Here is a 12,856-nt window from a genome sequence, read left to right as displayed (position 1 = left end):
TTACAGAAGCAGAATCACATGTAAAAGTCTCTGCACAGTCATCAGTTTATTGTTAGGCTTTCCTTTGTAATTTCAGCGCTTAAGCACTATTGTCCTAATCTAAGTTCACAGTCCTGTTGTTGTTGAGGAGGGTTCAAAATCATTTGGAGATAATCAAGCTCAGACAGCTTAGGATAGGTGGGAAGAATGTAGAGGAAGCAGGGAGAAGGCTGAGAAGCAAGCAGGAGTGAGCACTAGGTGTGTTGTTTCCAATTAGCTGTTTTGCTGTCTTTTCCATTTAACCTGGGCACTGCCCCAGCCTCATCTTCAGCCTTCAGTGATCTATGATAGCATTTCCTTCTGTCTCCTCTCAGTCTCTCTCTCTTCTGCCTTCCCTCCTTTATGGTATTAGCAGCAAGCTCTCCATGTGTCGGCGCTGTGTCTTGGCCTGTACATAGCACATGGTGCTTTGTACATAGTAGATATTCAGTTAAATTTTGAACTAATATTATATGACAGACTTGCCCTTTGAAAGACTAAGTTATAGTTAAAATCCAAGATTTGTAGGAGAAAAAGAAATCATTTTTCTCTTCAGTTGGAAAAATCATCAATATTTGAAACTGGGATACGCTTGGTAGCTTTTTTGTTTTATTTTAACACAAAGTAAACCTGTGAAGTAGAATTTGGTGTTTTGTTTTTTGGAGTTTTTTTTTTTTTTAGCTTAATTTTCAGAACTTGAAGACAGAGAACAACAACAAAAAACAAAAACTTCTGTGCTAGCCGGGTGCAACGGTGCATGCCTGTAGTCCCAACTGCTTGGGAAGCTGAGACAGGAGGATCACTTGAGCCTAGGAGTTCAAGGCTGCAGTGAGCTATCTGTGCCATGGCACTCCAGCCTGGGCAAAAGAGGAGACCTCATCTTAAGAAAAATCCACCAAAAACCCTGTGTTTTAAAGTGCAAACTGATGATGGGGGAATGGGTAAATCCGGGAGTCTGCATTTCCAAAAGGACATGTGTTTATGTGCATTAATACTTGTTTTTGAAGAACACATCTCCAAGTGTTAAGTGGCTGTTGCTGAGGAAGGAGACTGAGGGAGTGGGTGTGTCTGTGTCGTTCTGTTTGAATGTCTGTCGGGGATATAGAAACTAGGAGGGAGACTTGTACATTTCACTTTTTAAACTTCTGTAAATTTTGAATTTTCCAAGCAGAATATTACTTTTGCTTATTTAATGTCAATGGAGTTATATGTGGATGGTGGGTGGAGCTAAGGATTACTCTACCCTGGCTATCACATAAAAAACTTCATTTGTTTAAAAAAATTAAGGAAAGAAAACACAGCTAATTGAGGACCCTTATTGTTTAATGTGAGTGACTGTACTGAAAACATTTATTTTAGTGTGTATAACACTAGTGAAATTATTTTTTTAGTTGAAATCTGCTCAAAGTATGCTATTAAGCTTTTATTGTTCAGAGCCCTCAGGAAACTGATTGTTCTGAATAACCACATTTTCCAAATGATTAAGAGCCCATCCTTTTAAGCAATGAAACTTAAAAAGTGTTTATTAAACATTTTTCAAAAATATGTTACATTCTTAAATGGTATATGATAATCATTTCTTTTTTTTTTTTTTTTTTTTTTTTTTTTGAGACGGTGTCTCTCTCTCTGTTTCCAAGCTGGAGTACAGTGGCATGATCTTGGCTCACTACAACCTCTGCCTGCTGGGTTCAAGCGATTCTGCTGCCTCAGCTTCCCAAGTAGCTGGGATTACAGGTGCGCGCCACCATGCCGGCTAATTTTTGTATTTTTAGTAGAGACGGTGTTTCACCATGTTGGCCAGCATGGTCTCGATCTCTTGACCTCGTGATCCACCCACCTCGGCCTCCCAAAGTGCTGGGATTACAGGCGTAAGCCACCGTGCCCGACCAATAATCATTTCTTGATAACCCCACAGTTATTATCATAAACTCAAATTGTACTGTATTGCTTGTCCCCAGACTAGCCCCAAGAATGCTGTGGTTGGTTTTGTGTATTTTCCAGCACTTACTTGCTGTCATTGTCAATTTCAACACCTTGACCAAAACGAACTTTCTTGAGTCATTTCTTCTGTTTTGCTATAAGATTAGAATTCATACTGAAAGATTTCTAGGACTTGTGTATTAAGGTAGGGAAAAGGAACTAGGTTCTTTTTTTTTTTTCCCAAAGGAACTCCTTTGGAATAAAATGCATGAGCTTTATTGGTTCCTTTAACAGGTCTTCATTGAGTTTCATGTGCCAGGCATCCAACTATTCTCTGCTTTTATAGTTGTCAGTCTGACAGGGCTCTAGTATGTGCACACCGTGACACCTGTTGGCTGCCAGGAGACTGGCTTATTTCCTGGTTCTTAAGCAATATTCCAGGTTGTTGGCCTGGAGAATTCCAAAAGTGGCAGTAAATATGAAAATTTATATCTATAAAACAGAGTTTTTGCTTTACAGGAAGAATTTGTAGGATTTATTGAGATAATAAGCTACCTATATACATCAAGTATGTGATATGATTGTCAGAAATTACAGAAATATGTAAGTCATGAAGTACCTGTGAGGGAAGTTTTGTATATTTTTCAAACTCTTAGTACCATTTTCATCCACTAGGTGGAAACAATTACAATACAGTATGACCCACATTGAAGACACGTACAGTTTTTTGGCCAGGCACAGTGGCTCACACCTGTGATCTCAACACTTTGGGAAACTGAGGCGGGAGGATTGTTTGAGCCCAGGAGTTTGAGACCAGCTTGGGCAACGTGATGAAACCCTGTCTCTACAAATAAAAAAAAAATTAGCCAGGCATGGTGGCACATGACTGTGGTCCTAGCTACTCAGAAGGCTGAGGTGTGGGAGTATTGCTTGAGCCCAGGAGGTCAAGGCTGCAACAAGCTGTCGCACCACTGCACTCCAGCCTGGGCAACAGCAAGACCCTCGTCTCAAAAAAAAAAAAAAGATGTACAATTTTTATATTGATTATGGATTCCTTAAGTAGGAATGGGATAAAAGTATTTTACCATGGATTGGCTTCTGTGAAGGAAAGAAGTGAACATTAGTAGATATTTGGCAAAAAGAAAGATAGTTAATGCAGTTATGATTATTCTGTTCCTTTGTAAGTTACCATTAGCCTCTCTTGCTTAAGAAATATTTTGAGCTTTTTGGGGGAGGGGTTGTGGTTAATGATGTGAAATTAATCTTCAGGAAATTTATCATAAGCAGACTTGCCTTTTCAGATATTGGTATATTTTAATTCTCTACCTGAATACATGACAGATACTTTACCATGCTGGTTTAAAAAGCATTAATCTGAAAATATTAGAAGGTAGGGTGAGCACTGGTAAGTTATTGTTAACAAATAAGGAAATAATGCTTTGCCATCTGTGGTGGTTTTAAAACCTATCCACAAATTTTTGACATGCTTCTCTTTAAGACAGGACACTTCAATCCCCCTAAGTACAGGCTGAGTTTAGTGATTCCCTTCCAACAAATGGATGGTATGTCGCTTCTGAGACTAGATAATAAAAGGCATTGCATCCTCCTTACTCTCTGTTGGATCATTCACTCTGGGGAAAGCCAGCAGCCATATTGTAAGGCCACTCAACTCCATGGAGAAGACCTAGAAGTGAGAAGCAGAGGCCTCCAGCCAAAAGCCATATGAAGGAGCCATCTTGGAAGCAATTCTCCAGGCCCAGTCAAACTTCAGATGACTGTGGTCCCAGCCAATGCTTTGAGCACAACCTCATAAGAGGCCCTGAGCCAGAACCACTTAGCTAACCCACTCAAATATCTTACCTACAGAAACTGAGATGATCAATGTTTGTGGTTTAAGCAACTGTGTTTAATTTGTTACACAGCAATAGATAACTGATACGCTATATACTCTCTTCAGGAGATATATTAGGGTGGGCAAGGTATTCTGGGTTGTTACTTTTAAGTATAAAACATAGGCTGCTTATTTACAATTAGGTAAAGTTAATGTAAACTATTACTTTTGTTCTCAGAGAACACCAGACCTAAAATGCTCTTGCCTGGAGGTTTGATTCCGTGATACCTTGAACTAACTTCCCAAGGTAAGTTTAGTAGGCCTCAAATTTTATTTCCTGGAAATATTAGGATAAATTTTTTGGGAGCCTCGATGGGCTAATTTTCAAATGCAACCTGAGAATTTGGAAAGAGTGACCATGAGAATTCAGTGAGCTACACAACTGCACACAGATTCCTCAGCCAGTCCCCTTCTGCCCTAGCTGTTGAGTTGCAACAGCTCATTAGGATGGACTGTTGACACTGCATACTTGTTATCAGGCTCACAAATGAGTACAAGGATGTGGAAATAGCAAGGGCTCTCTAAAGCCAGACTTGATCCTGTATTGTTAGCCACTGCTAAAACCAGGTAAAAGTAAATTGCCTGCACTTTGAAAGTGGCCATTGTAACCCAGCCAGTGTCTAGACTCTTCATTCAGGAATCTCACATGTGCGGCCAGGATGCCTGTTGCTAGTTCTGTGAGAACAGGTCTGGTGGTAGAATATCAGGAGCATTACCAGGTGTACTATTAGGAGTGTTTGTGCTCATATTGTGAGTGGGAGATTGGGGAGAGAATTCCAAAGGAAGAATTGCCAGTCTTTGCCATAAAAGACTATGAAAGTCGAGAAAGGGTCAGGGACTGGGAGTCAGGTGGTCTGAGTTTAGTGCTGGCCCTGTTCGTTCCTAATGCTGGGGCAGACTCCATCTCTCTGACCTCAAGATCTTCAGCTGTAAGATTACAGGTTTGCTAATTGGTGAGCCTCAAAGGAGGGTACAAGCCTGCCTTTCACGTTCCTGAAGGGCTTTTTCAAACAACACTTCCACCTTTCTCTCCGTAGTTGAGTCACAGCCACGGGGAGCTCATGTCAGAGGTGGGAAATGGTTGTGAGCCATTGGACAGGATGATCTCAGAGGAGCTTTTCAGCTTGACCCCAGAACCTGGGTCCCAAGGCAAAGTGGACAGGAAGCCCTCCCATCTTTACAGTTTCTCAGACTCTCTGTTGACCTTTGGGGACTTCTTTTCCCTTCAAAGTGAACTTTGACTTCACCTGAGGATAGGACTTAAGCAGGAAGCACAGCATGGTTTACCTTGGGTCCCCTAATCTTTAAAAAGTGAGTGAGAATGCTGGGGTTTTTTGTTTTTACTCCTGGGCTTAAGCAATTCTGCCTCAGCCTCCCAAGGAGCTAGGCTTACAGGCATGTACCACGATGCCCAGCTCAATAATGCATTTTGTTGTTGTTTGAGATGGAGTCTGGCTCTCGCCCAGGCTGGAGTGCAGTGGTGCCACCTCAGCTCACTGCAACCTCCACCTCCCGAGTTCAAGTGATTCTCCCACCTCAGCCTCCCAAGTAGCTGGGATTACAGGCCTGCACCACCACACCTAGCTAATTTTTGTATTTTTAGTAGATACAGCGTTTCACCATGTTGGCCAGGCTGGTTTTGAATTCCTGACCTCAGGTGATCTGCCCGCCTCGGCCTCCCAAAGTGCTGGGATTACAGGCATGAGCCACTGTGCCCCGCCAAAGAATGCATTTTCATTTTAAGTTTCTGGGTCACAAAGGAGGGCCTCAGACCCTTATATATCCAGCATGGATAGCCTTCTATATTTTCCATAGAAGATGACATTTTCTCACAGGTACCAAGCATTCAGCATTTGGGAAGTGTCCCTTCGTTTTGCATAAAGTTCCTGGTTACTTGTCTAGGTGACAAGTCCTGGCTACAGAACAGGAAATGCTCAGGCTTCAGGTGGCAGCACTCTGGAGGACCAAGTAAAGAAACAGGTACGAAAGTACTACAGTCTAACCAAGTCAGGTTGTCCGTGTCATTTCCTGAGGAGCCAACTGGACACTCATGGTTCTCCACAAAGGAAGCTGCTTTTAACCTGTACACAGTTGTTATGGATTGGTAAAGCCCTCTCAAAGGCTCCCTGTACTATGCTCTCACCAGGCAATGTGCTAAGCCTTAGATATCCATTCTCAATTCACATTGCATCCTCAGTTCCCTATGAGATAGATATTAGTACTATTGTCCCCATTTGTCAGATGAGGAAACAGGCTTAGGTTGTGACTTCTCCAAGGTCACATAAGTGACAGAGCCAGTTTTGACTTCAGTCTTGTATATGAAGGAAACAGTACAATTAATTATTGTGGTATGCTGCCTTCTTTGGAAGTGGAAACCTTCTGTGAGCTCCCAGCCTTTCTTCATATCCTCCATTCCACCATACTCTTGTACACTGCAGCCAGCATATTAGAACCAGTCAGGTGATTCCACCCACTGTCTCCAACACATGCTCAGCCCTGTTCTTGAATCCTTGTCCCCGCAGAACTGCCTGCACTCCAAACTCTTCTACTGGGTTCCTTTACTGGAAGATCAGTCATCCTTCATAACCAGCTCAAGTTTATTTTTCTTTTTCGTCCCAGGCCATCTTGAACTTTTGTTAGTTCCATTTCCTTTAGCACTTTGTGCATTGTTTCCTGTTCATGAATTCTGCCTCTTCAGCTAACTGTTTAGCTTCCTCGAGCATTGGCACTACAATAACCAGGGTTCCAACAGCCACAGGGAAAGCCCAGATAGAGTCACTGTGAGCCCTGTGAGCACAGCACAGCAGGAGACGGGAAGGACAGGCAGTTAGCATCAGGTACATTCAGCTGCAGCTTCTAAGGATCAACCACTCAACTGAGATTCAAAGCTAGACTCCTATCTCAGGGATCTGGGTACCAAGGAAAAAGAGACATGCATGTGAATGATGGGGCAGAAATACAATTGCTGGGACTGGGAGACAGGGAAGGGCCTGGCTTTAGAGAGCAAGACTAGGACCATGATGTGAGGCCAAAGCAGGGCCTGCAGCACAGCTGACGGCATTATGTTATGGGGCAGGGTAGATTCCCATCCAGGCAAGATGTTCAGCTGTTGTTAGATATAGGGTGGCCCAGTGGAGTAGTGGCTAGGATTAGCATGAGTTCTGAAGTCACACCCTCCCAATGGATCCCCTTTCTACCAGTAACTGGCATACCTTTAAGTTACTTAGCTGCTGTGAAATGAGAGCCGTTCTTCAAAGCATCAGTATAACACTTAGCAGATAATAAGCATCACACTTCTTAGGCTTAGGAAGCCAAGCTCATTAGATGCCTTAAGTGCTTGGTACAATAACTCTTATATTTATAGGTGTTACAAAAGGAAGTAGAGGTGGAGCAGAGGAGATGGAGAGGAGAATTTCCAGAAGTAAATGTGGTTAGTGAAGCTGAGGTAAGCACGTGGATATCTTTCCTGTAAGGCTTCTCGGAACCTTTAAAGTAATTCTGAATCTCCCAAAGCAGGGTAAACTGTAGGGCATCGTCCAGACTTAATGGTCCAGACTTAATGGTCCTTTGATCAAGTAGCATCATGCAAGACCTTTTTTTTTGGGACATTCTCGCTCTGTCGCCCAGGCTGGAGTGCAGTGGTGTGATCTTGGCTCACTGCAAGCTCCACCTCCTGGGTTCAAGCCATTCTCCTGCCTCAGCCTCCCGAGTAGCTGGGACCACAGGCGCCCACCACCGCGCCCCCCTCAATTTTTTGCATTTTTAGTAGAGGTGGGGTTTCACCGTGGTCTCGATCTCCTGACTGTCATGCGCGTCCGTGTGAAGAGACCACCAAACAGGCTTTGTGCGAGCAATAAAGCTTTCTAATCACCTGGGTGCAGGTGGGCTGAGTCCGAAAAGAGAGTCAGCGAAGGGAGATAAGGGGTGCCGTTTTATAGGATTTGGGTAGGTAAAGGAAAATTACAGTCAAAGGGGGGTTGTTCTCTGGTGGGCAGGAGTAGGGGTCACAAGGTGCTCAGTGGGGGAGCTCTTTGAGCCAGGAAAAGAACTTTCACAAGGTCATGTCATCACTTAAGGCAGGACCAGCCATTTTCACTTCTTTTGTGGTGGAATGTCATCAGTTAAGGCAGGGCAGGGCATTTTCATTTCTTTTGTGATTCCTCAGTTACTTCAGGCCATCTGGGCGTATACGTGCAAGTCACAGGGGATGCGATGGCTTACCTTGGGCTCAGAGGCCTGACACTGACCTCGTGATCCGCCCACCTCAGCCCCCCAAAGTGCTGGGATTACTCAGTCCCAGCACAATGCTAGGCATTGTACAGGCTTGTTAAATAATTTGAATAATTCTCGAAAAATCTACATTCAGTTATTAGAATCTGTTCACCTGCAAAATTGTTTATAAACTTTCTCAAGGCAGTCAGTGCAATGGTTAAGTACTGGCTATATGGTCTTAGACAAGTTACTTTACCTCAGCTTCCTCTTCTGTAACAGAGGGAAGATGGGCCTGGCGCAGTGGCTCATGCTTGTAATCCCAGGACTTTGGAAGTCTGAGATGGTGGCACACACCTGTAATTGCAGCTACTCAGGAGGCTAAGGCAGGAGAATCGCTTGAACCTAGGAGGCGGAGGTTGCAGTGAGCTGAAATCACGCCACTGCACTCTAGCCTGGGCAACAGAGCAAGACTGTCTCAAAAAAAAAAAAAAAAAGGAGGGATGATAATACAGTATTCTCCCAGGAAGGCAGTTGTGAAGATCAAATGAGCTAATAATACATTCAGTTAGAACAGTGCCTGGCACATAATAAGCATGATATGTTACCTATTATTATTCTAGACAGAATGAACTTCAGGGAAGCTTTTAAGGTTAAATTACTGACTGCTGTTGTAGTGCTAGCTTACCATTTGTTCTACATTCAATTGCCTCTTGCTCACTTGGAAGACTGATTAATAAACAGGTACTGCTTAAAGTCACTGTCCCTTTTTAAAAAAGAATAAACCACTTGACTCAGATAGCTATTTTGCTTCATGGCAAAATCTAAATAGAATTCAAATATAAGAAATTCATTTTAGTGCTTTATTAGGTGAAGGTTGAACATATTTTCTTTTAGAGGCACTGCATCTTTACCTAGAATTATTTTCTGATTAATGAAAATACAAGTTAGTTCACACCAGCACACACCTCAGAAAACACAAGTCATTTCACACCAGCACACACCTCAGAAAACAGGAAGTAAATGTTTCTGTATTGATACAGGTACAAATGCTGGATGAAATTAATTAGGTGGCCAAAAAAACAGCTAAGAATTCAAATCTCGCAGCCTAAAAATTAATTTTATTCTTGCCACACATGAAAAGATTTTAAAAAATTTTTAGTATAGACAACTATAACAACACCTGTTAACACCTGAGAGGCTAGAGTGAATTATAAAACTTTTGAGCTGTAGGACATTAGAGCAATCTTTTTGTGCAAGTAAGGAAATTGAGTCCCACAGAGAGGGACTGACTTGCTTGAGGTCATAGCTAGGAGTGGAGAGAGAGGACATAGGTGTTCCAGTGTCTTGCCCAGAAATCTATGGCAGGCTTGACAGTTATGCAACCCCAGCTCAGTCACAGGCCCAGACAGTGCACCTGCCCTCCTCAGGAGATGTAGAGAAAGGTGTGAATGTTCTCATGGTCCCTTGGGGAGCTCTGCATTCCAAGGACCTCCAGTGAAGAATCCTTCACAAAATCCAGAGTCACTCCACATTGAATTTGTTTAGAGCAAATTTCTGAGTTGCAGGTTACAATAGACCCCAACATGGGCTGTGTGTTGAGAATAAAAACAAAAAATACTGTTCCCTGGGTCTCACTGCCAGGGATTCTGATTAAATTTGGCATTGAGAGTTTTAAGAGCTGTAGTCCCTGCTCCAGAGCAAGAGTTTTCTGAGCAGAGAAAACTTCTCCATGAATCACAGACCCCTTTTTACCTCCCCACCACTCAGTTGCAGTCAGGAATTTTGAAGAAGTGCTGCTGCTGCTGTTGTGTTGGTTCTGGAAACACGTGTGTCATTGCACACTTCATGATGGACTTACATTAGAGAGGGAAGTTGTGTCAGACTGGGCTGGGAGTGAAGCAAGGTGGGTGTGGACAAGTTCTTCATTCAGTACTTATTGAGCACCTACTATATACAAAGCTCTGGACACCAAGAGATGAGAGGAACCTGATCACTGCCCTCCCAGAGCTCACAGCCCAGCCGACTAGAGACCACGAGGAAGCTAACACTGTGCCTTTTCTTGGGACCAAAAGTACTTTGATTGAGGCACCGATGTGGAAGGCACTGTGCAATGCTCATACCTGGATAAATAGAACAGGGTCACTGCCTTCGTTAAACTGGTATAAGGTGACATGGGCACTCAACCATAGTTCAAGGTAGAATATAAGAAGTGCCAGAAAAGATGTCTAACCATGAGCCTTACCAGTTCCAAGGAAAGTGAGTGCTGTTTGTGTGGTGGAGAGGGTGGTTTCAGGAAAGCCTTCATCCATGTTTTCGTTCATTCCACCCAAACCACACCATGCCGGCGGCTGGGGTGTAAGGAGGAAGAAATCCCAGCCATTAGGAGACCTCCAGCCAAGTGGAGCAAAACAACAATAAACAATACAGTATCTCTTCAATTCTAAGTGCCTTCGATTGCAAATTGCATCCTGATTTTGGAGATGTTAAAATTTGGATAAAGATGTATTTTAGAATTAATGGAATAAAGGAGTAATAGATAACTCAGATGCTTACTATCGACCAGGCACTGTCCTAAGTGCTTATATGTATCACTTTTTACTTATCTAATAAAAGGCAATTACATGCAGTGACAAGTGGCTTTTGGGAAACACAGTGAATAAATGAGGAAGTGAATGAATAAACGCTAGAAGAATAAACCCTTAATAAACCCTTTGTCTTCCATCCTTAGACCATCTGGAGAAGGCAGTTCCTGGTCTAAGAATTTAGATCCTTACAAATGGTAATTTCCAAACTTTAGTGTTGTCAAGGAAACCACTAAGAGATAGATATAGATAGCTCGGTAATGATCCCATTCCTTATTTCTAACAAGTCCAAAGAAGCAGTGGGGTGTGTGTGTGTGTGTGTGTTGTGAGGGAGAAGAGCGATACAAAGAATTAAAAAACCATTACAGGCAAGGCACAGTGGCTTACACCTGTAATCCCAGCACTTTGGGAGACCCAGGTGGGCAGATCACCTGAGGTCAGAACTTTGAGACCAGACTGGCCAACATGGTGAAACACTGTCTCTACTAAAATACAAAAATTAGCCGGGTGTGGTGGCAGTCACCTGTAATACCAGCTACTCGGGAGGCTGAGGTTGGAGAATTGTTTGAACCCGGGAGGCAGGGGAGGTGGAGGTTGCAGTGAGCAGAGATCATGCCACTGCACTCCAGCCTGGGTGACAGAGTGAAAACAGTCCGGGCGCCGTGGCTCACACCTGTAATCCCAACACTTTGGGAGGCCGAAGCGGGCAGATGATGAGGTCAAGAGATCGAGACCATCCTGTCCAACACAGTGAAACCCCACCTGGACTAAAAGTACAAAAATAATCTGGGTGTGTTGGCTTACGCCTGTAGTCCCAGCTACTCAGGAGGTGGAGGCAGGAGAATCTCTGGAACCCGGGAGCAGAGGTGAGATCATGCCACTGCACTCCAGCATGGTGACAAAGCAAGAATCCATATCAAAAAAAAAAAAAAAAAGAGAGAGAGAAAAAGAAAAAGAAAACAACTATTACTCTTTTAAATCATTACACAGAGGGCTAACTTCATTTTAAAGGAGGTTGCCATTGCAAATTGTGAGTTCCTGAGGAAAACAGGATCCATTAATTGCATTTAAAGTTTGGTGAGAAGGTCTGCAAATAATTGGAATTCTTGTCAAGGGACCCAAAAATCCTACTTTAAAAACAGCTCTCTGGATGATTCTTATGTACACTAGATTTTAAGAATCATTAGTTTTGTCTCGGTCTCTGAAATAAGGAGGCATATTTGCCACACACACTAATGAGACCTAAATAGGGACTGGGGTTTGAGGATGCAAAACCTACACAAACTGCTTTGTCTTTCTCCCATCCCTCCCTCACTGTACTTCCCAGCCAAGTAAATCACCAGCACCCAAGTTCTTATTCCAGGGTCGGCTTCTGGGAGAACTGGAACTAGTACAGGGAGTTTGACCTTATCCTGAAGGCAATGTACAATCACTGAAGACTTTTTGGCTTTTTGTTCTAGAGATGGGGCCTTTCTCTGTGGCCCAGGCTGGAGTGCAGGAGCACAATCATAGCTCATTGCAGCCTGGAACTCCTCAGCTCAAAAGGGATTCCCTTGCCTCGGCCTCCTGAGTGGCTGAGACTGCAGGTGCAAGCCACCATACCTGGCTAATACTGAAGAGTTTTAATTGAGGGAGTGGCAAGCAATTTCTTTTTTAAAAAGATCTTTCTGGGCTAGGCACAGTGGCTCACACCTGTAATGTCAGCACTTTGGGAGGCCGAGGTGGGCAGATCACCTGAGGTCAGGAGTTCGAGACCAGCCTGGCCAACATGGCAAAACCCTGTATTTACTAAAAATACAAAAATTAGCCAGGAGTGGTGGCAGGTGCCTGTAATCCCAGGCACTTGGGAGGCTGAGGCAGGAGAATCACTTGAACCCAGGAGGCAGAGTTTGCAGTGAGCCGAGATTATATCACTGTCCTCCAGCTTGGGAGACAGAGTGAGACTCCATCTCAATATATATATATATATGTGTGTGTGTGTGTGTGTGTGTGTGTGTGTATATATATATATATAAAAGATCTCTCTGATCTCTCTGGATACAAGATGGAGAATGGAATCAAGGAGGTGGAACATTTAGAGTAACAAGAGCCTAGGGGGAGAGGTGGAGGCAGACTGTGCAGGGGTGAAGACCGTGGATGAGAATTGAAAGGGAGGAGGGTAATCAATAGGACTTCATGATTGATTGATTGCTTGGAGGTGGGGGAAGGATGGGGAGTGCTGGATGAAACTGCC

At 43.5% G+C, this 12,856-nt stretch overlaps 1 protein-coding gene across 2 annotated transcripts in view; it reads left to right on the top strand.

The window, feature by feature from the left end:
* Positions 1–10,992, top strand: part of NDUFAF5 (NADH:ubiquinone oxidoreductase complex assembly factor 5) — a 46,943-nt gene extending 35,951 nt beyond the window's left edge. Inside the window, exons 9-11 of one of the 2 annotated variants that reach the window (XR_002732780.2) lie at positions 4,008–4,076; positions 7,194–7,274; positions 9,809–10,992. Coding sequence is in view for 1 of the 2 variants with exons in the window: in XM_023217833.2 (XP_023073601.2) it covers positions 4,008–4,054 (47 nt within the window). In the remaining variant the exon portion in view is untranslated. Of the gene's footprint in view, positions 1–4,007; positions 4,077–7,193; positions 7,429–9,808 lie in introns of those variants that run through there. The other variant, XM_023217833.2, reaches the window with a different exon arrangement.
* Positions 10,993–12,856: the final 1,864 nt, after the last annotated feature.

The sequence above is a fragment of the Piliocolobus tephrosceles genome, chromosome 20 (assembly GCF_002776525.5).
Source record: "Piliocolobus tephrosceles isolate RC106 chromosome 20, ASM277652v3, whole genome shotgun sequence".
In the NCBI taxonomy this organism is placed as follows: Eukaryota; Metazoa; Chordata; class Mammalia; order Primates; family Cercopithecidae; genus Piliocolobus; species Piliocolobus tephrosceles.
The sequence above is the reverse complement of the archived record's forward strand: the minus strand, read 5'-3'. Positions and strand labels throughout refer to the sequence as shown.